General features: G+C 43.6%; 1 protein-coding gene across 7 annotated transcripts in view; it reads right to left on the bottom strand.

Moving 5' to 3' along the window:
- JMJD1C (jumonji domain containing 1C) overlaps positions 1-23,267 on the bottom strand; it is a 163,981-nt gene that overhangs the window by 54,502 nt on the left and 86,212 nt on the right. For 5 of the 7 annotated variants that reach the window (XM_071749117.1, XM_071749118.1, XM_071749119.1 and 2 more), the window contains one exon: positions 4,344-4,457. Coding sequence is in view for 1 of the 7 variants with exons in the window: in XM_071749118.1 (XP_071605219.1) it covers positions 4,344-4,457 (114 nt within the window). In the remaining 6 variants the exon portion in view is untranslated. Of the gene's footprint in view, positions 1-4,343; positions 4,458-9,707; positions 9,915-23,267 lie in introns of those variants that run through there. The other 2 variants (XM_071749121.1, XM_071749122.1) reach the window with 1 other exon arrangement.

The following is a 23,267-nucleotide window of genomic DNA, read 5'->3' as shown; positions in this document are numbered from 1 at the left end:
AATTCATTCTTAGCAGAGCTTTTTTTTTTTTTTTGAGCCAAATACACAGGAGGACTTTTTGAAGACTGTGCACACCCTTCTATTTCCTTACCTGAGTGGTGAAATACCCTCTTTGCAGAAATTTTAATGATTGTGACAAAACTCAATTTGATTCTTTGCCCTGGCTCATCTGTGCCTGTTTCTTTCAGTGCTGTGTTCTCACAAATCCTTTGGACACATATCACATTCACACACAAAGCGTGCATGTATATATTTGGAAATACATAATCTACCATGCACCCTGCTCTGCCCAACCCAGACACACAGCTGAAACACACTGATTGCCTGGGCAATGCAGTCTTTACTGTTCTTTCCATAAGGGTGTTTTATTAGAGAAAAAACATGATACAAACCACTTATTCATATTCCTGATTTGCCTCGCTGAAGTATAATGCAATTGTCTCCAGCTGCTTTGGCCAGTAACAGCAGAATCACACACTTGAGCCCAACAGTGCCCGTGACAGGTACTGATGAACACCATCCAGACAAAAACACCACACTGATGAGGTCACACATACCATATGCTGAGCTTTAATGCTTCACATCCCCATCTATAGTCCTTCAAGTAAACTACAATGCTGAAACAAATTAAGGCATGACCAGCTTTGCTGCTTCTTAACCATGTCTCTCATAATGAACAGACACATAGCTGTCACAGAATAGCACAAGTAATTTCTTATTACAGAAAACCATTTCAGTTCTATTTAAACTCAAAGTTATATTTTGTAGGCTTACTTTAGTTTTGCTTAAAATATTTTAATAATCACATACTTGAAAATGTGTTCATCTTCAACCTGTAGCAAGAGCCACTGTAAAACCCACATTTGTCAAATTTTCTTTCATCATAAAAGATGCATGATATATTGTGGATGCAAGGTCAAAAAAAATTAAGGATCTGACTAATGATTTCAAGATTTCAGCATTTCAGGACCACATTTCCAGACAGAAGCATGACATAGAAAATGCATGCTGTAAAATTTATGTGTATCACTTCCTGCAAAGAAACAATTTTCATTTAATTGCTAAGCAAAGCACTGTAGCAAATGTTCATATCTGCTTTCTCCTTAAGATCTCCTTGTCATCACCATAAAAAAAACTACATGACTAAATGGTCTGACCATTCCAGATTAATGAATGAGTCATTCCCAGTTACATACAAGTTTCACGTAGACTGTAATACCACTTGTATCCTCTGTGAAGCAACAGAGATAAAAGCCAGCGGAAACAACTTGTAGGTTGGTGTTTTAAGGCACAAGTACAGAACCCAATGCATTTTTATGGAGAAGGGCAGGACTCAAAGCAGTACACACACAAGGGAACCACTTCAACAGTGATGTAGTTCTTTGCCTACTCAAACTTTGTTTTCCTGCCAAGACTAAAACGATGCTAAATCTGCCTGTCAAATCTTTTTTGACACGTTTACACCTTTAAACTGGACAGCACAACATCACTTATGAAGACTTTTAGCTCAACAGTTACAACAACAGCACTATGGTATTTGATCAGAATTCATACCAAATGCTCATCTGCTGCCCATTACTAGTATTACAAGCAGACACAGTGATGGGAAAAATTACTCAGTAGTTACAGACTCAAACACTGTTTGTTTTGGCAGAAAAGTAATGGAATTTAGGGCACTAACAGCAAAATGCAGTAAGTGTTCAGATCACCATGATCTCTAAGGAGTTCATATTGAAAATGTGCAGCCACAAGAGCTTAAACTAAGACCTAAACACATTTAGAAAGACTTAAAGTCAACTCATCTTGCAAAGAATGGTTCCTCGGTTCTGTCTTCTGCTCAAAATCAGGTTAGCAGTATTCCAGATCAAATAGGGGAACAAAAATACCATTTTTATTTCTTTTTCGAAAAAGCAGGTTCTCCCAGCAAGTTTGCCTAATTTTTACCTAGGACTTACTTTCATGGCAAAGAGAAGGAAGGCCTTCCAGGAAAAGGGTACAAATAAGAACTACCTTATACACAGTGACTGAAGGCCAAGAATGTGATTTCCAGCATTAACAAAAAATAACAAGAAAAACAAATGAGCAGAAACAATCCTCCCACTTCAGGTATCTCTCAGGAGAGAACTGCCTCATAATGATCAAGTTAATATGTCTATCTATCACACTGATGGTACATAATTCAGTTAGCATACCTTAAAAAATAGTTTCTGGGCTCTTAAAGACACCATTTAGTAAAGTGCTTATCTGTATAATTGATTTGCAAAGCTTGACAACATAATATTGCAAGCCCTGCAAATAGACATTCTTATGAATGTCATTTCTAAAACTTCTTATAATCATTCAAACAAAGGAATCTTTGTATTATTCAAAGAATTCTGTGTAATATTATGTTTCTCTATTTGCTATCTGAACAATATCCAGTTAAGATACAAAGTCTGGATGCCTTAGTACCTAAAATGAATCTTCATCAGCAACCTTCTTGTTAAAACAGACAGTTGAGGTCTCTCTTTGTCACCAGATTACGTATGATTGATAGAGCCCAGCAGCCTACATCCCGTGCTTTCATAGGTAGCTGCGATCCATGAGAAGGGGGAAGAACCTGATCTCTCAGCTACCTTCTACATGTCAAAAATGGAAGCCAAGAGTTGGCGAAATCAAGCTTATACCTGGGAACGTTTTTTTTTTTCAAGCTATTGCTTTGTATCAACTTTTGGCCAACACCTTTTAAAACTGAAATTGCAAATGCTTTTAATTATAATATTATCTATCAAGATATTATAAAGCCAGATGTTCATCTGATGCATGTTAAAAAATCACATCTTCAGTTTGTAAGCACCTTTCCAAATTAAAGTGCTGCTGTGTCAAACACCGTATGAGTAAATACTCCTTTAATTAAGTGATCTAATATGCATATATAGCATCACAGTGTTACTGCCAGCCAGGATTGGCAATTAGACTGTTTTACAAAAGACAGTCCTTCTCATATATTCAATTTGTTTGCTTGACTCATCTTACGAGAAAATATCTATTGCCAAAAGCAGATTGATTACTGTTAGCAGAATAAATGTTAAGAGACATGAGCTTGGCAGATTTTAGGCAAAGGACAGGCGCTCGCACAAGTATTTGCTTTGTGAAATGAATCTGAAAGGTTGCAGATGGACTCTGAGGGTGAACTTAAGCTCAGCTGATTTAAAAGGTTGCTGCTGCCAAAGGAGGATATCCCACACCACGTTGCATCATCCTGACCCCCTCCCTAGAGGAAGCCACAGCACTCACTGCACCCTGGCCTAATCCAGCTCAGCTCACTAACATAGGTTTTTCCCTCTCCCCCACTCTTCTCATTTCTGAAAATCAAGGTTATGCTTGTTTAAAAGGCTGAAGGTGCTAGCATGGGGGGTTGATATTAGGAACAGTCCTTTGCAGCAGAGCCAAGATGTTTCAGCAGCTTGAGCTATGTTACCTCACCCTGACAAAAAGTGTTGAACTCATTTGGCTTCCCCACCACAGACACACAATAGCACCAGCCCTTCCACAAACTGAACCTCCTTGCTCTTTCCCCAGGATTCTCTCAGTTGCTTCTCTTTTTCTAGTTCTATATTTGGCATTGGGAAAAAAACATCTTGGTGAAGCAGGAGGGAAGAAGGGGTGTCAGGACAAAATTACATAGCATTTATTCAGGGCCATCTGTTATTCCAAGTCTCAAAGTACTATTTCTGTATCACTGCAGTGTACCATCCCAGCCATAAGAATTTTTAGCTATTCTAATTGCAATCAGTTCAGCACAAGTTGAAGTATCAAATGTTTTTCTGCTTGTCACAGAAGATATTTTCACAGACATCAATATATTGATGTATTTCTAATTAATGAAGAAAGCACTAAATCCAAGAAGACTCGAAATTTTCACAAGCTTAGACACAACAGCAACAGCGAGTGTTTTTCCTTTTTAAAAAATTAATCTTTTCTGTCATTCATTCTCAAAAAAAAATTGTTGGGCACCACTGTAGCAGTGCAAAGACCTAGAAATAAAAGCCCAGCTTCAGAAGGATGGATGCCATCTTTTATCTGCTCTACAATTAATAGTACTGATTAACCTTCAAAGAAGCCAGGTATTTTACTTAAAGGTTGTTCAGTAATACTAATTATACATTACTCCTTGACATGATCAGATTCAGCAGAATCAGATACAGCATTCAACACCATCTTTTACAAAATGAGCAACAATCCCTGACAATAGGAGGAAATTACACAGAAGTCGACTCTAAAATGCATTTAAAAAATAAAAACACATATGGATTTTAACTAAGTTAAATGGACAGTACTTATAGAGTAACCAAATTTCTTACCTGATAGGGCTGAAAGGCACTATCTTCAGTTATAAAATCCAGCTGTTTGTCCACAAGGAATTCTACTGCAGTAATTGAATTGTATACACTTTTTCCAACCAAGGGTTTGAATGTCTATTGGGGAAAAAAAAGAAAATTAACCAGTTAAAGAAGCTCAGCACATCAAAACCCCAGGACGGTATAAACACTGATGTAACTCTTCTATCAAAACAAACTGAAAAAGAATAATCATTACTAATTATAGAGGAAAGGAAGATTTTGCGTTTTGCTGTTTTTCCTTCATGCCATGGGTGGAAAACCAGACAGAAAAAAGGCAACTACCCCACACACTCTTCCTTTCCCTCATTGTGCAAGAGTGTTTACCACAGAAGCTCGAAGTACAGGAGCACGATTTTATCTTAAACGTACAGCTTAGCACACAGATCCTCTTCTGCCTGCAGGACTAGCTAGAGCAGTGGTAATTACACTAAGGACACTGAAGTGGAAACTGACTGCAGACGTGAAAACGCTCCCCCTCCTCCTGCTCTGAAATCGTTCACCTTGCCTCGAGACAACCATCTCATTTCCCTGCCCGTCTCTGCATCTGACTCTGCTGCCTCCCGCCCCCGCAGTCGCTCCTCCCTGCAGCAAACCGGCTGCTCCGGCGCGACGGCTCGGGAGGCCACGGTGCCCCGGCGGTCCCGGGGCTTCTGCAGCCGGGCCACGAAGGTTTTTGCTTCCTCCCAGCACGCGGGAAGAAGCAGGAAACCCCCTGCCCGCTCCCGGCGTCCCCGTCCCCGTCCCCCCAGTGCAGAAGCCAGGCATGAAGAAAGGAGAGCAGGGGAGAAGGGGCTCCTCGATGCCCCTGAACAGTCTGAGCCCAAAGCACCCGACCTCACCCAGGCGCAGCGGGATGCAGTAGGCAAGCGAGGAGGGAGCCATGACTTCAGCCCATCTCCCTCCCCAGAGAGGGGACGAAAAGGCAAAACCCTTCCCTGCTGGCTGGGTTTCCTGGAACAGAAGCGCAAGGAAAGCGTGACTGAGCGGGGATGTACCGAGAGGGGATGAGTCAGGTGAAAAAGGAAATCCCAGCGGATGGAGGAAAGAGAAAATGCTGATCTGAAGACAGACGGGTACAGCGAGAGGAAAGCACGACTGAACAAAAGAAATGACCGGCGTAAAGAATATGCAGGATACAACGAAAAAAAAACATGGAGGGACAGGAAAAAAAAGAGGAAAGTTATTCTACTGTTATTCGACAAAAAAAATACTAATGAGGGAAAACAGGAAAAGAAAAAAAAAAAAGCCCTTTGAGAATGATTCTAAATTTAAAATGCAGGAGGAAAGGACAAAGAGGAGAAACAAGGGCAGGTCAAACCACATGAAGCGCTGCGCAAACGCTACACCAACATCTGTTAAGATGCTGCTATCGCTGCAGGACATCACTAGCTCACATACAACACCCTGCAGGAACAGACCCCGAGTACTTACAAGGAAAGGGCAGGATCACGGCCACCTATTTACAGACAGGGAAACTGGGGCACAAAGCAATCCTGTAACTTGATAAAAGCCACCTAAGCTGGGTAGCAGCAGAGTCAGTGACCTGCCCTCAGCCAGTCTGCAGGCAGCTCCTAAGAGATGCACTCAAGGTTTTATCAGGCTTCATTACCTACTTTACAAAGGTGTTGCCTTGTGATTAGGCTAAATATAACTCGTCCCTCTGGAGCTCCAGCTTTAGGCACTTCCTAAACAAATGAGAATACTTAATTGGAGATACAAAATGCTTCCTAACAAATATATCCAACACTACAAATGCTCAGATTTAATGTACTGCATACTTGCTTCTATTTTATTTAGGGTTTCACTTCAGCTGTCACCCTCTCTTATGCAAGCAAGGGCAGAGGGGAGGGGGGGAAGTCAGTCAGTCAGCTATCTCAACAGCAGGGTAACCAGATGAAAGGGCTGGAAGGGCAGGAAGATATGATAATTTGCTAACTACAGAGCCTGAATAATAAATAATTATTTAACCTCTAATAGTTAAGAAAGGGCCTTTGCTCTTGCATCACATTTCTATGATGGATCTTATATTGCTAATGATTTGTGTTAAGAAAGGGTGGAGTTCCCATCATGAAATTACAAAGAATTGACTGTATGAACTCACACGCAGACAAATTTTCCTTAAACCCCCCCCCCCCAAAAAAAGTTACAGTCTTCCAGTTCTTAATTCACCCCCATGCCTCTGCATACACTGCTCTACTTTTTCCACCCTGCCTCCTTTGTAACTTTCTGTGACATCATTCGGGTCAAGAAAAGTGTTTCCGATTACAAACAACAGGACATACCACATCATTAGCCAAAACGAAACAGTGTGGAATGTGGCTTCCAGTTATCATTCAGGACTCAGACAACACTACAGATTAAGGTACGTGTGAGCCATTGGTTTATCTTACTGCTGGTATTAAAAGAATCAGTTCCAAATAAAGATCTGTGAGAGTCATTATTCTGAGAAGAGAAACGTAATACCCTCTCATTGGCCTTCATGGATCTAAGCCTCCAGACAGGCCAACGCCCCCAAAACACACATGTGGAGGATGCAGGCTAGCCCACAAGCACAGAGGAAAAATACGTAAATAAATAGAGCCATGTCACACACCTCCTCTTGTGTGATGGCTGCTCAGCTGCACACAACTTGCGATTTTTTTCAGACACTATTAGACAACAGTCCCACTATCAAAGAACAAGACCCCACCCTTTAACAAAAGCAGCCCTTCTTGGGAAAGCGAAGTCCAAACTCCCATCAGGTCTAGAAGATAAGCAGGCCACCAAGGAGATATTCCAACTCGGACAGGTTAAGGATCTGAATATCTTAAGGCGGAAGACATGACCAAACTTCACACCTCACATCACATATGCACAAAGAAAAACAGACTAAGAGCACAGCAGGCAAGAGTCAGCTACTAGAGGCAAGGCATGTGAGACATGTAACAACATGAACATAGATTTAAGAAGGTCCAACAAGCTCCTCACAGACTTTCAGAGGAAGACGCTCCCCCTTTCCATTTCTTAAGTGGAGGACAACTCTAGGGAGAATCAGGCATACCAGCTGAAATGAGGAAAACTGAACCTCTTCAAACAAAAATCTCTCTTTCAAACTTGCATAAAGCTTCCTTTTACCATCCACTTAAACCCAACTCCCTAAAGACCACAAATTAAGCAAAGGACTCAAGCACTTAATTTTAAGTGACATCAGACTTTAGCAGTCTTTTACATGGCTGCTTGAAAAAAAAAAAAAAATCTCACTTTTTTCCACCAGATTCCCCTGCCTAGCCAAAGAGAGCTCTATGAACACATACACACACTTCAGTTGCTTTGCTGCCAAGTCTTCTGATACTGAATAAAACATATTTCTTACACTGTTCCCTACCACCACCTTGCCATGATTTTACCCCAGCTCATGCAAGAAATAGCCTGCTTATAGGAGACATCTGGCACAGCTCTGAGATGAAGGAGTTGGGTTTGTATCTTCCAGAAATCCAAACAAATTTTTTAAAAATGCTAAGTGCCATCACTTCACCACAATCCATCTCAGAACTATTCAGTGGTATTCACCAAATACTCACGAATACAGCAGATTACTCACGGACTGCTTTTTCTAACGCCCAGTAACACAACTCCTCTATTTATTTATCGTTTTAAAAAAAAAAAAAAAACAAAAAAAAACAAACAAAAAAAAAAACATGGCAACCGCAGGCCCGGCTTTTCCGAGGACTCAGTACTGAGCAAGTACACAGTGCATTTTTATCTCTGCCTAATGCAATTAAGCAGCTGGAGAGGCGGTAAGCCACCCCCACCGTGTGAGCAGGCAGTTCCCTGGTGCTGGCCAGGGCTCTCGGAGCCGCCTCACCTCGGCTGCGAGCTGCTGATTCCCAGCTGTGGCACCCAGAAGGCTCACACTGCAGCAGACGCTCGGGTTACAGCTGAGCTCGCAGCTGCTGCCCGCCTCATCCCGCACGTACAACCAACCACCTCCTCTGCCTCGAAGGAGCAGGCTGAGCAGGGCAGCCTGCACCTCCAGCCTGCTCCTCACACCACAAAAGCACATTTTCCTATGCACATGTGCTACATTTGACTTGCGGGAAGAGGGGAGGGGATGTAAAAGAAGAAGAAAAAAAAAAATATAAAGATAAAAAGAAAAAAAAATTTTACCGTAAAGAGAACAGAGCTTTTTAAAACCTAAGATTTTACAAAAAAAGCTATTCTTAAACTAAAACTTAGAACACTTAATAGGTTTTCCTCTTTAAACCACAAAAAAACCTGAAAAAATCATATAAAATTAATCTATACGTGCAAACTTTTCCACATATTACTCTTCAGCCTCACTGTTCAGTCTGCAATAGCGCAAGCACTGGCACCTTTTCGTTATGACACTTAATGATTAAACTTTCGAAATAGCTATAGCTCTTTTCCAACGCCTGTTTGTTGCCATGGTTTGCACTCAAAGGCAGATTTACCGAGTGGAAAAGAGCAGAAGATAAACAGAGAAGATTTTAAATAAAAACCGAGCACCGAGTTTTCCCATTTCCAGTCTGGCTTGCCTGCGCTCCCTACGGCAGGGCCGGCTGCCACTGCAGGCTGTTCCGGACGGAACTCGCTCAGCCCTTCCCCGGGGGGTGTCTGAGGCAGCCAGGAGAAGGAAGCAACCGGCGGGACGCTGTGCGAGGCGCCCCCGCACACCGGAGGCCCCGCCAGCCGGGCCCGGGCCCGCTCCCACCGGAGCTGCCGTATGCCTGAGCGAAGCGCGCCGCGACCATCCACGGGGCTGCTGTGAAATGGCGGGGCTCCCGACCTCTAACGTCCCAGCAACGAGCCCTTCAAGCCCACCATCCACCGTTAACGGCAGAAATTCCACCTCTTTAACAACAACAAAAAAAACACATTTCTGAAACGACGTTTTTTTTCCGAGGGGCGCAGGCCGCCCTCCGCAGCTCCCCGCGGCAGGGGTGCCCGGTACAGACGGTGTCCCCGGCCCGTCTCGCCGGCGCGGGGCCTGCGCTCACCCGCGCACAAAGCCTCCGCCGGCCGCGTGCCGCTCCTGCCTCCGCGGAAGCCCGCCCGTCACGTGCCGCCGCTCCGCACCCCGCGGAGACCGGGTACAGGGCGAAGGGGGGGAGAGTACACGCACACACGACACCCCCATGGGCCGAGAGTGCGCCCCACTCAGCCCCCGCGGCCTCGGAGGGCAAACAAAGGCGCGGGGGCGCTCCACTGGAAGTTAAAATGTCCGCGGAGGAGGGGGTGTCCCGCGGAAGAAGCGGCGAAAGCCGTCCCCCGCCCCTCCCGCTCACGGTGGCTGAGCCCCCCAGTCCCCTATCCGTCGGTACGCACCTCGCTCGGCGCTCCGCGGCGCGGCCCGACCCAGCCTGCAGGACCTCCGCGCCCGCCTCCGCCTTTGAACTCACAAGGAAAATGGTTCTCGCCGCGCCGCTTCCGGGTCGGGCCGGGCCGGGTGGCCGCTCCGGGGGCGGGGACGGAGAGGAAGGAAGAAGAGGCGAGGGAAGGCTGGCCCAACGCCCTTTGTGGGGCCGGCGCAGGCTAGCGCGCAGCTGGGCCCGCCGCGGAGGCCCCGGCGCGTCCCCGCTGCTGGGTCATGGCGCGCTGCCGCCTCCGCCAAGCGCTTACATAAGGGCGAGCGCCCGGTGCGCGGTGCCGGTCATAGCGGCACCCTGCGGGATGAGGAGAAACCGGGCCGGGACGAGCCGAGTCGAACGGAGCCGAACCGAGCCGTGCAGCCAGGAGCCGCGCGAGAGGAGCACGCCGGCGGGAAGGGGCGGCGCTCGGCAGCGGCCTGCGGGGGCGGGGAGGCGGCCACGTCCCGCGAGGGCGGAGCCGTGGGCCACGTGTGGCGCCGGCCCGGGAGCCGAGCCGTGACACCCGGGGGGGCGAGAGCCTCCTACGGGCCCACGGCGGCATTCTACACCGTGCGAAACACGAAGCCTGGAGTTTATGGCCTAAGTCATTCCTCTCCCCGAAGAGCGCCCACGCTGCGGGACCTGCCCTTTGGAAGCCTTTCCCTACCCCTCCCTCGGGGGGGCTTCTTAAAGTCAGCAAACCATGGCTACGGTCCTGTCCACACACACACAGAGGAAAAGAAAAAGGAAGGGCGGGTCAGGCATGAGCTCAGTGCCTGATTTCGGTCCAACAGCAGCCGGACGAGGCGACGGAGGAGGCGGGGGGTCCGCGGCTGCTCCGCTTCCCTCCGCGTCGCCGGATACCGAAAGGAGCCTGGCAGGGGCTGACCATCCGAAAAGCTGTCCCTGACAGCACACTGCGCCCTGATCAGCAAGTACCTACTGCCCTTGAACCGATGCAAAACGTTCTCAAGCACAATTTTCTGATTTTCAGCATAGAGCCTACTTTTGGCACTAACCAACTAGTTGGTTACAGTTTAAAATATCAATTAACCTAGATAGTCCAGGAGGAAAAAGGGTATGGTGCACTATCTGATGAAAAAAATGGTTTCTAAACAAATATATAGCAAGATCGCCTGCAAGGCATTCCTTGTATTTAGCTCACATACACAAACATGGACAGAAGGAAAGAAAAATAAAATGGGGGGGGGAGCAAAAGAAATACCTCAAGGGAGGTTGGGATAGAGGCATTTATTTCCCCCAAACCCTTTAAACTTTAACAGCTGTACATCTTTCACTTCATGGAAAAAATAAAGAGCATGTAGCTTGCCAAGAACGTATGAGAATAATGAGAAATCAATGCATGACTACCTCTCTGTTCTCATCTTGAATTACTCCAAATGATGTAAGCCTAAAGGTGTACTGGAATACTATAAAATACTGTGTTCTGAAATAATAAAATACTTTAAATATAGTTAAAAAGTAAAGTCGAACTGGAAGGCTCTCTACCCACCACAGACCTTTCACCAGCCACAGGTTTCTTCCTGCAGTTTGTGACTGCAGGCACACAATCAGGGCAGGAAGCAGCTACCTATACACACTGTTTGGACACTACACACCTACTCTCAAAACACGTCACTGCAAAACTGGATTTTGCTTTGAAGGGACATCAGCAGGGGCAGTTTGTTGTTCTGATTTTTCTCTTTCCAGTGGTCTTCCAGCCCAGGGAGCCAGAAGCAGCTGAGCAGCCTTATATGGCAGCGGGGCTGCAGTGGTGCCCTGAGCAGCCTCCATCTATTCTTGACTGGCCAGGCTGGACAGTTGCTTCTCTCATCTCCAGCTCCCCCACACACAGCCCGGCACTGGATCTGCTTGCCCTCAGGGACAGCCTCAGAAATGCCTTTTTCTACCACCAGCACAGCACAGGGCTTGCTGACCCCATCAGCTCCCCCAGTACACACCTTCTAACCCAGCCAGGCTGTGGTGGGGATGCACTTCCTCATCTCCAGAGACAAAACATAAACCAAACATCTTACTGACACCATTTTGACCTGATTTATTTCCAATTCCTTCTTCTCCATACCACATCCTCCCCCTCAGTCGCTTTCACTAATAACAGGACAGCACATGCAGTAGCAGAGACTAAAATGCACCCTTATTCCATGTTTGGGCCACAGTTGACCCAGCCTTTACCCCTTTGGCAACAGAAGCAAGCCCATTCTCTGCCAGCAAACACCACAAGGGAGCTTGTCAAGTGAGCAGGGGAGTCTTTCACAGATCAGTTGTTCAGAGGTCTCACCACCTCTAAAAAACTAAACAACCTATGAGTAAAGGCTGACGAAAGGAAATATCCTGAACTTCATCGGGTAGTCAAGAAATAAAGTATTTCTTCCAAACTTAAATCTGTATTTGTATGATCTTCAATTTAGCTTTCAAAGTGCATCTGAAATTACCTTCAAGTACCAAATATTCCAAAGACCTACTACCATTTCTACCAAATATGTACTTGTCCCATTAGTTTTCAGGGTTTTGTTTTACCATTTTCCTGAGGTGAGACTCCCAGCACTAACAGTTATTTCAGGAAGGGCAAACAAATACATTCTGCCTATTACAAAGCACAATATACTTCATGCTACTATTAAACTAATGGTGCTGTGATAGCTTTGTGGTATGCAACACAACTGTCAAAGCAGGCAATCTTTAATAATATCCAAGACAGACACTGCGAAAATACAAATCACAAGACTGTCTGGAGGACAAGCAAGTTTGCTGGTTTGGACAAAGCTTTATTAATAGCCTGCAACTTAGTAACAAAGAATATTAATACCCAGTGCAGCATCACAGTGGGATTTTGCTCTCACTTGATTCTCAAGTGGCATCAACTACCCCTGGAATACAAACACAGCCAACTCTATTTCCAAGGGTTTCATTAAAGATTATATCAGTAGAAATCTACTAGGTAGGAAAACATCTTTCAAGAATATAAAAAATAAGGAAGTTGCTACTGGTGCAGTTGCTAACGTTAAGCATGCTAGGACAACATAAAATGACACATGCATCGTTGCAGCTTGCTGAATTTACCTCTATATATGTGCATATTCTTTAAAAAAATAGATTTACCAGGTAAAGGCACTAATCCTGATTTTTAAGTAAAAAAAAAAAATTTAAATCGCTGTCTTGGGAGTACCAAGGCCAATGGAAAATACTGCTATCCAAGCTTGCATATGACATTTGCAAAATACTACACTTTAGAGCAGATTATTTAATAGTCACATTATTTTGGCGCTGCCTCCAACTACTGTTTGCTTCGTCTCACAATCGGGCCTGAACTCTGTCAAACAAACCATCCTATAAGCTTGCAGAACAGAGCTGCCTTTGTTCTTTGGCACTGCCAGTCCCCTATGGAATCAGGCAGCACACTGAACTGCACTCGGCAAACAATCCCTGACCTTCAATTACTGTCTTGGCTTGCTGCCACAGGATACATGCATTACTGGTAACACAGTGTGCCCTATTTTGCAGATAATCACTAGAACTACTGATAATCATGAAAAATCGACGGAAAAACGCAAACAACCCTTCCTAAAATGACACTTGTAACTTCAACTACGGCGAAGCGTTCCTCCGGTGTGCTGCAGCAGCACAGCCCGGCAAAGCCTCCAGCTCCAGCCATGCGTGCGTGGACGCCAACACCTCAGGTTTTGTATTTTTAGAGCCGTCACAAAAAATTCCAGGTGGCTTCGCCTTCCTCTGCTGGAGATTTTTCGGTTCAGTTCTTGTTTGCTTTGAGGCGGAAGGCACGCCGGGTTGTGCTGGCACGGGTTCGCAAGAGCTGCTCTTTTTTTTCTTTTGATTCCTCCCCTTTTAGAACACCGGCAGCTTTCACCCCAGAGCCCCGGCAGCAGAGGCGTTCGCCGTGCGGCCGGTGCCCGGGGCGGGCGGAGGCGGGCTGGCAGTGCCGCCCCCCGCAGCCCCTTTGTTGCCGGGGCCGGGGCCAGCTGCAGCCCTTGTACTTGCGGGCTGGCCGGCAGCCAGGGCCCGGCCCTGAGTCACTCACTGCCCTGCTGGGAGGCTCCAGCACCAGAAACACCGCAAGGGCACCGGGAAACTAAAGCACACACCGAGCGGGGGGTTCTGCTCCTTGCAGGGGGCGAACCCCTGCGAATCGCCCTCCTTTCCCGCACCGCACCCCAGAAACTCCAGTGTGCGTACGGGGATGCTGGCAAGGGAAAAACACATGCAAATATTGCGAATGAGTAAATATTTAAACTTCGAAACAAATGGAAGTTATTTAAATCGGTCTTCATCATTTAAATTAGCGTTTTTTCTACTTATCTCCTTCCTGTGTGTGCTGCCCTACATTTGCTTACCAAGCTGAACTGTTCCATAGAGATACGCCTGCAGAAATCACACAGGGTAAGAGCAGAGCCACGGACAGGAAGATATGGTCTCACGTTACTGGAGAAATCAACTTTCTGATTACATATTTGTACAAACTAACAGAGTTCAAACGGTGTACATAAGTGCAGAATCCAAAGTCCAAAGGAAGAATTAATGTGTGTGAAACAATCATCATACTAAGGCTGCAACACATAAAATAAAGTAACTTGCACTTACGTGCCAGATCATTTGGCAAATTCTTCGTTTAAACTCTCCTTTTAGAAGTTATGGAAGTGGGCAAATCTCACATGGAGGCACCCAGATACGCAAAAACTTCACCAAGCCATCTTTAGTAATTTTTCCATATTGAGAAGCTGAGGACAACAGTATCTACGGTGGAACATGAGCAGCAATACAAGACACACTTGCATATCAGTGCTGACTTATTTTACAGCATATGTCAAACTAACATGATTTAAAATTTGGTTTCTATCTTTGCAATATTTTCAATCAACTTTTAAAATCACTTTTGTCCTTCCCTGAACAAGTACCATGGTGGTTTCATGCTGCATGCATCAACATGATTGGGCAATTTCCCCCATTACTTCCATCCCCATCCACATCATATCACATTACAGTACTGTAATCGCAGCTCTAGGAATAAGGTCTATTAGTAAACTTGCATTTTTTTTGTGGCTGAACTAGTGTTCCTGCTGCAACAGGAGACCAATAATCTTGGTAAAGGAAAAAACAGAAGCATGACATTAGAAAAAAAAAAATAATCATCACTGTAGGCAACAGTATTACATGAGGTTTTTTATTTGCTGGAGTTTGGTGCCAGTCTTTAAATGATCTGCAGGCTTCAGAAACTACAAGTTTTGAATCCTGACAACTAATTTCACATGAAGGTGTTTTCATTTCCCCTGTTAAAAATTCACCTCATTCTTTCAGGTATACACTCCCCAAGCAGGTTTTTTTACAATTGCTGCCCCTAGTTTTTTCCTTCCTAGCCCATTCTACAGCTTCAGAGTTCCTGCTGGCTGCCTGTCACTGACATTTTTTCCTCTACCTAGCCTATGCAGTATGCCACTCACAGATACAACTCCTTATATTTTGAACCTACAGAACAATGGTCCAACTCCATGGTTATGTACAAGAAGAAAATATTGAGCAGTCCTTTTTTGGACGTCTGTCATCTCAAGCCCAGTATCACTATACCAGACTCCTGTTTTCATATGCCCTCCCCCTTCGTCAGCTGAGCAAATATGCTGTGACCCTGCCAATCACTTAAATCCAGTAACATCAGTGTGCTCTTTAAGTGTGACCTGCTTTCTCCCACTTCCAGGGCCAGGTAACACATGAGTCTCACAGATCTCTCATATAAAGCTTCTAAACCATAGTTTTTTCTAACCATTTCCATAGCTCAGTGTACCAGTCTACACTTATCCTGGGTTGTGATTACTGAATCCTCCTTTCCTCTGGCCTTAATAAATGCATACATGCTCCAATCCACTCAAAATGCTGTCACAAACACCTCCAGCCCTCCACTCTTTGCACTCCTTGCCTCAGCAGTATCATGGCACCAAATTGCACTTTCAGAAACAGCATCTCCCAATCCTACTATTGTTCATTTATCAATTTCAGGAACAGCTTACTGGCAACACTTGTAATGGTGACTCACTGACATCCTTTCATTTTCTCCTTAAGGCTCTGCTTTGCTGTACTGACCTCAAAAACCTTGACAATGGCTTGGCCACTGCTAAAGCTTCACCTTCCCTCAGAAGCAGTGACTCCTATTTCCCATCTGCCTGCTTGTGAGTGTCATCTGCCCTTGTCTTACTCTCAGATTTTAACTCTGAGGAGAAATGAACCCTTTTCATTCTGCATTTGTTCCACAGCTAACTGCACAATGAAATCCTGGACTTTCATGTAAGTTTCCAAATGTCATGGTAATGTGCCACAACAGCCATTAACCTTGGGACTGGACTCTCTCTTCCCCTTGAAACACAACAGCTTCAAGATCATAATGTTCATACCGCACTCCTGCAACATTCATCAAACCCTTTTTAACTTGGGTGCCATCCACACTTTTAAGTATTCACACTTCTCCAGATTCCTTGCTTCCCTCACAATAATACCGAACTCCCTCAAACTCACTTCTTGGCTTTATTCTCTTCTAACCCTATCACAAATATTCACAACATTGTTATATCCTTTTCCTCCTGGACTTACTGGAGGTCACATTCATTTACACAACCTCCTTCCAGCCTCACCTCCATAAAAGCAACGTGGTGGAGAACATCAGTGTGAGGCTGCTTCCATCCACCGAACTGTTGCTCTTCCAGTTCAGCATCCAGCACTGCATCCCTCTCATACTTCCCACTAAATGAAGCCCATTACAGAACAGGACTCCACCTTACACCCTCCTATTATTTCCCACCTTTCTCATACTGCATTCCTAATTGCCTCTCTGAAGCACATCTCACCTGAGAGTCACCCAGATCCAGCTTTCATAAGGTCCTTTTCTGGTTTTATTTCCCAATGCTTAAATACCTGCTTTACCTTTTTCCATCTCACCTCCTACATCCTTGTTAGCTTTGATTTCCAGAGCACTACCTTTTCTCCAATTCTGCCTTTTTTTCTTTTGCCCTGTCACTCCCTCTCTCTTTCCTTTGTTTCAGAAATCTTATTCACCAGCTTAGTCAGCTTCCTGTCTCTTACAGGGACTGTATTTTGTTGGGGTTTTTTTTTCTATTTGCTCTTCTCCAAAACAACTTGGAGTGTATCCTCACCATGGAAAGCTCAGCATCCCATGGCAGTTGAGGCTCCCTGGTTGCTCAGGCTCCTGGCAGGCCCTGTGGTCCTGGGCCACCTCCTGGAACCAAGCCACTGGCTCCATCAGAGGCAAAACAGGGAGTGGTTCCGAGGGAGCCTCACTCCAGGCATCGCTTCCTCCGTTACAGCAGTGGTGAGAATGCACCCGTGCTGGTATTTTCCATTCCCACAGCCCTACAACAGTATCCAAGCAACTCTTGTAATATCAAATGCTCCCCATATGCCTGACACCACACCCAGGGCATGCAACATATTCTTGACATCATGCTATAAAATGGTCACTTGCGTAGGCTGGAACAACTCAGTTAAGCAGAAAGTCTCTACAGGGACTAGAATTGGCTCTGGAAACAGCTGGGATCAGGAAAAAAATATATGCTAAACATCAGCTCCTGTTTGGAGCTATCTGGAATAACAAGCCTCACAAACACACAAAAGGTGAAGTATAAAAACCTTGGGGGAAAAATTATGAACAGAGAGCAGCATTTCAGAAGAACACATCTTATAGAATAGGGAAATACCTGCTTCAAATTATCATATGAATAAAGCTGTTCTGAGAAGCAAAAGACTCCTCAAGGCCATTCCCCTAGTCTTGCATTTACTCCCTTTTACCAACAGCAGTGCATTTCACTGTTTGTCAAGTGGAGTGAGAGCTGTGGAATAAGCACATTCCACTTGCAATATATTAGGAATGGGTTTGGGGTTTTTTTTTGATGAATAGTTAAAAGGTTACAATTTCTATTCCTTCCTCCTTCTCTGCTCCACTCAAAAAAATCAGGAACCTCATTTGCCCGTTCTGCAGGCTTTGTATCTGGCTATCTCTGGATTCCTCTAACAGGGAAAGGTCATTTGGGGCAGAAGAGGATTACTCTTGTCTTGGATTCAGTGCCTTGGTGCTCTCTCAGTCCTAGCTTGTTGGGAATAGAGTACTACTTGGACATTTCTCAGTTGATACACATTTTTTACATCCTAAATGTGTATGAGTAATATTTTCATATATTTTCACATTTCCAATGCATATTTCTAAGTCTACACTATTAAGCAACATGGATGCATTGGGTTTTAATTGTCTTTGTAAAAAGCTCCACCTTACTGAGACAACATACCAGTATATACTCCCCAAATAAAAATATCTGTTTGTTCACCTCACCTTTGTGTGTCACATAAGCAGGAAAAGATACAATCTCATTTCAAACTATACACAGAGATACCTTTCAGCCTTCTTGAGCAGTATTTTACAGTTACTAATACATTGGTTTGATTCCTGACTTGGTAGTATAAAAGGTTTGGGATAACTTAAAGACAAAAATCTTAAAGGCATAAACCACCAAGCAGGTTAAAAGTTTACATTTGATAATAAAAAGTCTGACTGAACAGACAGGGTTTCAGCCAGTACAACCCAGCATCAGGATAATGCTGCAATAGCACTGAAACACCATCAGTCTATCTAGTAAACAAATAAGAAAATAACCTAGATATCATAATGGATCCCCTCTCCAGTATTATTTTTAGATTCTCGCATCTGCCCTCCTACATGCTTGTCCAGCAGCAACCTCGATGGACAAACATTTTTTTCCTTTTCAATAAAACACAGGACAGATGGTGTTGAAAGTACTTCTCTCTGAGATAACAAATTTTCAGCTTTTTATAAATTCACTCATCTTCAAACTGTGACAGCTGTGAGCTTAAAGATAAAATCAAAATGATCCAGATCTTGTTCATCTCCTTTCTCTAGGGTCCCTGAAAGGTCACACAAATATGTCTCTCTTCTAAGTTTCTTGCTAAATGTGAAATGCATTTCTTTTCCAAGTTCAAACTTAGTGGTGTGTTAGAAAGATGGGATGTACCCCTCTGCTTTTTTTCCAAATTTGCATCTCAGGCCTGTATTGTGAATTCAGGATCCATTTGTACAGTGTTATCAGGCAGTATTTACCTCCAAGTTTATTTATAGCTCTAATTACATTCCCTCATTCCTCCCATACTAATGTATGTGACAATGTTACTAGCATACATTATCTACTTCCACTTAGTCTCTCATGTTTGGCTGTACTTCGACACTCTTGTTATCCTCATCATCTTCCTCTATGTCTTGTTCAGTTTGAATTTATCTTTCTCCAGCATGGCTAACCAGAATTATGCACATTAGTTTAAAATCCCTCTCAAGGGCAGCCATGCAGAGATGTTAGCATGCCTCTGTTCCAGGAGGTAGGTCTAGCCTGTCCCAGTCACACCTGCAATTATCCTGATGTCCCAAAGCAGGTTCAAAGTCCTCCTCTGACTGGCCAGCAGAGCCAGACCTTTTCCATGCCAGTGCTTCTAATGGATAAACTCTCCTCTACATTTGACATCTGCTTCTAAATCCACCACTTCATGTTTCATTCAGTTATATTTTGTTCTATTTCTATTGCTTTGTTTCTCAATGACATTAAATTTTAATTGTATTAAAAAACCCCCATGCTCTGTGTTAAGGGCTCCTCCTTTTCTGTACCATATGCATGTTTCCTCAAATTTTAACAATTAGTCCTAACATTTTAGTGAAAACACTAAGCAAGTCATTCCCAAAATGTGTGAACAATTATTGGTAGCTTGACCTATTTCACCACTACACTGCTGCTCCACCTATTTCAACACCACATAGTTAACATCTTAGAAGCCAATTCCTATTTTAATGTTCATGCTACTAATCCCCGTCTTCCTCTGTTTGTTCATCACTTGACACAGTGTGGGGAATGCCTTACAAAAGTTAGATGACTTGCATTAATTGCATTTTCTTGCCTCAGAACAAAACTGACCAATCTTTCTGTTTAAGTGGATCCACAATGTAGCTTTTCAAGGTGCTGATGGCAAGAACAGCTCATTATTAAAGGGAAACTGTTTGTAAACACTTAAAAGAAAAAAAATTAGTAAAGCCAGCATGAATTGAAAAATAATGAACTATCTCAAAGCAGATTTCCTTTACAAGCAGAAAAACAGACTTGAGAATCAAGTTTATATCCTGATTTAAATGAGGTTTTTGATGCTGCCTCCTATGATATCCACATACACAAGCTAAGGAGATTGGACCCAAATGAAACAAGCCTGGATGCACAGCATGAAAACAGAAGGAATAAACAAAACAAACCCCAAAACATTTGAAAATCACCACAAGTTCACTGTCAAAATATGTATCTAGAATGCAGTTCCCAAAGTCACCTGCACTGGGCCTACTCTTATCCCCTATTTTCACTAGTGACCCAGATGACAGAGCAGAGACTACATTTATTAAACTGACAGACAACCAGCTAGGTGGGAGAGCAAATATATTGGAGAACAAAAAGATAAACTGGAAATATTATTTGAGAAAAAAAGATAACATGCAAAAAACCTGCACATAGGCAGGAGGAGTCAAATACTGAATGGCAAATATTTTCTAAGAAGTTGCACAGAAAAAGAGGTAAGGTTCATCCTATGAACTGCTGTAAGTTTAATGGCATCACACTGTAAAAACACAAACACAATACTGGGATATATGACTGGTTCTACAACCTGTGCTCAGCATCCACAGAGCCTCAGTTGGAGTAACATAAAGTGAGCAGAATTTTGGATATTGCTCTTCAGGACAGGTAGGGGCTCAAAAGAGAGCAATAAAATGAACACAGATTTGGAAAATACAGAGAATATGGACAGAAGAGACTAGGAGGGGAAAACAGAGTTGGGTGTGTCTCCAGCTATGAAAACAGGATGCTGCAAGGAATAATTTCTTAATCTCTACAGCAGACACACCAAGTTTTAACAGCCTTAATTTAGATTAGATGATCTCAAGGTCTTTCTCAGTCTCATGATTTTAGAGTATCTGCAGGGTCACTAGTCTCTCGCAAATAAAACAGCATTTAGAAACATGCCCAAACTAATGCTATATTTAGATCTGCTTTTATTATGCTATCTGCCTCTCTGCCCAGCTTCTCTAACCAACATCACCTATGTGATGGCTCCTCTTAGCAGCTACAAACCTTTGGCCTTTTGGAGGCTGTAATGCAAAAAGGAAGTCACAAGACCTCGCTCCCCAGCAGCAATATTCTGGCTCTCTCAAGGGCTGTGAGGTACCAGCTTCCCCTGCCTGCACTAATCCCAGCCTATGGATTCCCACCAACAGAGCTGAGCAGGAAGATTTACCTGCAGACCTGTAAAGATTTACCAGCAGGCCTTTATCTGGCAGATAAGGCCTGACCTGAGTGATACAGGTTGGCCTTTCTTATATAGAAAATGAATTCTTCTGAAACACAGGTCACTAAAATTCACTCTTTGAAGTAGGGACATTGTATTTTATTTCTTTTTCTTCAATCTCTCAAGTTATTTACCACCACCCCCCCTCAAACTCTAAATATTGAGAGGGCAAACTGTCAATGTTTTAATTATTTGCAAAATTCTTCCTTTCCCCCTCTTTATGTTGGCACTGCTTTCTCCATTGGTACCACCCTGAAGGAAAGATTAGATAAAATAGTTACAATCAGCACTAATTCTTCCCTAATTCTGAGATGGAAATTTCTCTTGCTGTGAGTGTTTTACGATTCTTAAGTTAAAATATAATATATAATTATTATACATCTTGCCTTTTTACCTGTAGTGATTATCATCCTTACTGAAAACTAAGCCAAAAATATTTAATCTTTTAGCTGTGTATTACTGTTATTCTCTACCTTCTAACCATACAAAAGCTTCTTTTTAAAATTTCTTTTCACATAATTTGCAAGATCAAATTCAACTTTTAGAAACATTGAAATTGGAAGTCCTTCCCTTCCTCCCCAGTTGCTCACAGGATTCCTGTGTTAAGTCTTACTATATGCCTTCAGGCTGGCTATTCATCCATTTGGGTCTGCAGACCTGGAGGACATATCCTGACTTGGGATTCAGTTCCCAGATAAATTTTGGGTATTTCTGACTTCAAGAAATCAAGTCCTCAGGCTCCTTACACCTGCAATCACCTTTGCCTACTTAAATTTGCCACAAAGATTCAAAACTTAAATTCCAAAGCAACTTCCCTGTATTTTTTCATCTATTTCAAGGTAAATCAACACATGATTACTAAGAGAGCAATCTGAAGTTCTACTTAATCTGATTAACTGCAAACTGCCACTGAATGGGAAGGTCCTCAGCAGCCACAAGCACTTGCTCTGCCTCCTCTGGCAGCAGCTGGAGCCACCGAAGCTCACACCCCACCCAGAGACTCATCCTCTCCACTCACCTCACTGCTGTAACTCCTGCGTGACTGCTGGGATCAGACAGGAGCAGAAAGGGTGAAGCCAGCTCTTTCAGCAGCTGAGTAAGCATGAACTGAAACTGAATCCTCAATCCAAAATTATTTTCTAGAATATCCTCACTGCTTTTCAAAATGAAGTCTCAAGCGATGCTGATTTTCATCACAGCCAGGGATACTTTGGTTCTATCCTTTCTTCTCTAATCTCTACCTGGGAAAGTAAACAACCCCATAGCAAGCAGCATTTATCTAACACTAGAGATCCGTATCCCTGTTCAGGTCTGGCCCTGGGGCTAACAACAGATTCTTTACTCCTTCTGTCATCTTTCTCCAAAGTGATTTTGAGCCAAAGTGATTTTGAGCCAAAGCGATTTCAGTCTGTCCTTTGTACACCAAGGTATTTTTAGTAATCTACTACATATAATTACTACTGTAGAATTTTTGCTTTTGTTCTGTTATTTCTGAACAACACAAAAGCACTTTAAATAAATTTAATCCAGTTCCTAAAAGCATTCTACCATGCTTCTAATACTCAGATGTTTTACATCCTGACCTGCATCAGAAGCTTGGGTTTCTCCATTTTGTTGTTCAGGCTCTCAATATGCATACAAAATATTTCAGCTGTTTCTTAGTAACCACATCCTATTATCCAGTGAAAACCTTTCCCTAGCTGCAATGCCTGACTATCATTTTCCTTAATCTTGGAGATCTTTTCCTTCTCAATTAGTACTATCCTGCTGGCACTTCTCCATATGCTGACAGAAATGAAGGTTTACCTGACGGCTTTCTGCTGAGAGCTAAAGCCTGAGTGTAAGTTGTGTAGGTTGGTCAAAGCTTTTTTCCTTACACTGAAGTTCCCAGCCACTGCACTAGGCTTCTCCTCTAAAAAAACATTTATTCTAGGTACTTGAAGGCAGAGCTTAGCTGTAAGAGTGGTCTCAGTGCTCTCTCCTCCAGGGACCGTAATTCCACCTGAGATCATCTAGCTCTAAGTCTTCTCCAGTACAGCAAGCACAACTGTAATCCACCATGGTAGAAAATGTGCTGTTGTTGATCCTATCATGAAGGCTAATGATGAAGTCTTTCCTTCCC

The sequence above is a fragment of the Heliangelus exortis genome, chromosome 7 (genome assembly GCF_036169615.1).
Source record: "Heliangelus exortis chromosome 7, bHelExo1.hap1, whole genome shotgun sequence".
Classification (NCBI taxonomy): Eukaryota; Metazoa; Chordata; class Aves; order Apodiformes; family Trochilidae; genus Heliangelus; species Heliangelus exortis.
The sequence above is the reverse complement of the archived record's forward strand: the minus strand, read 5'-3'. Positions and strand labels throughout refer to the sequence as shown.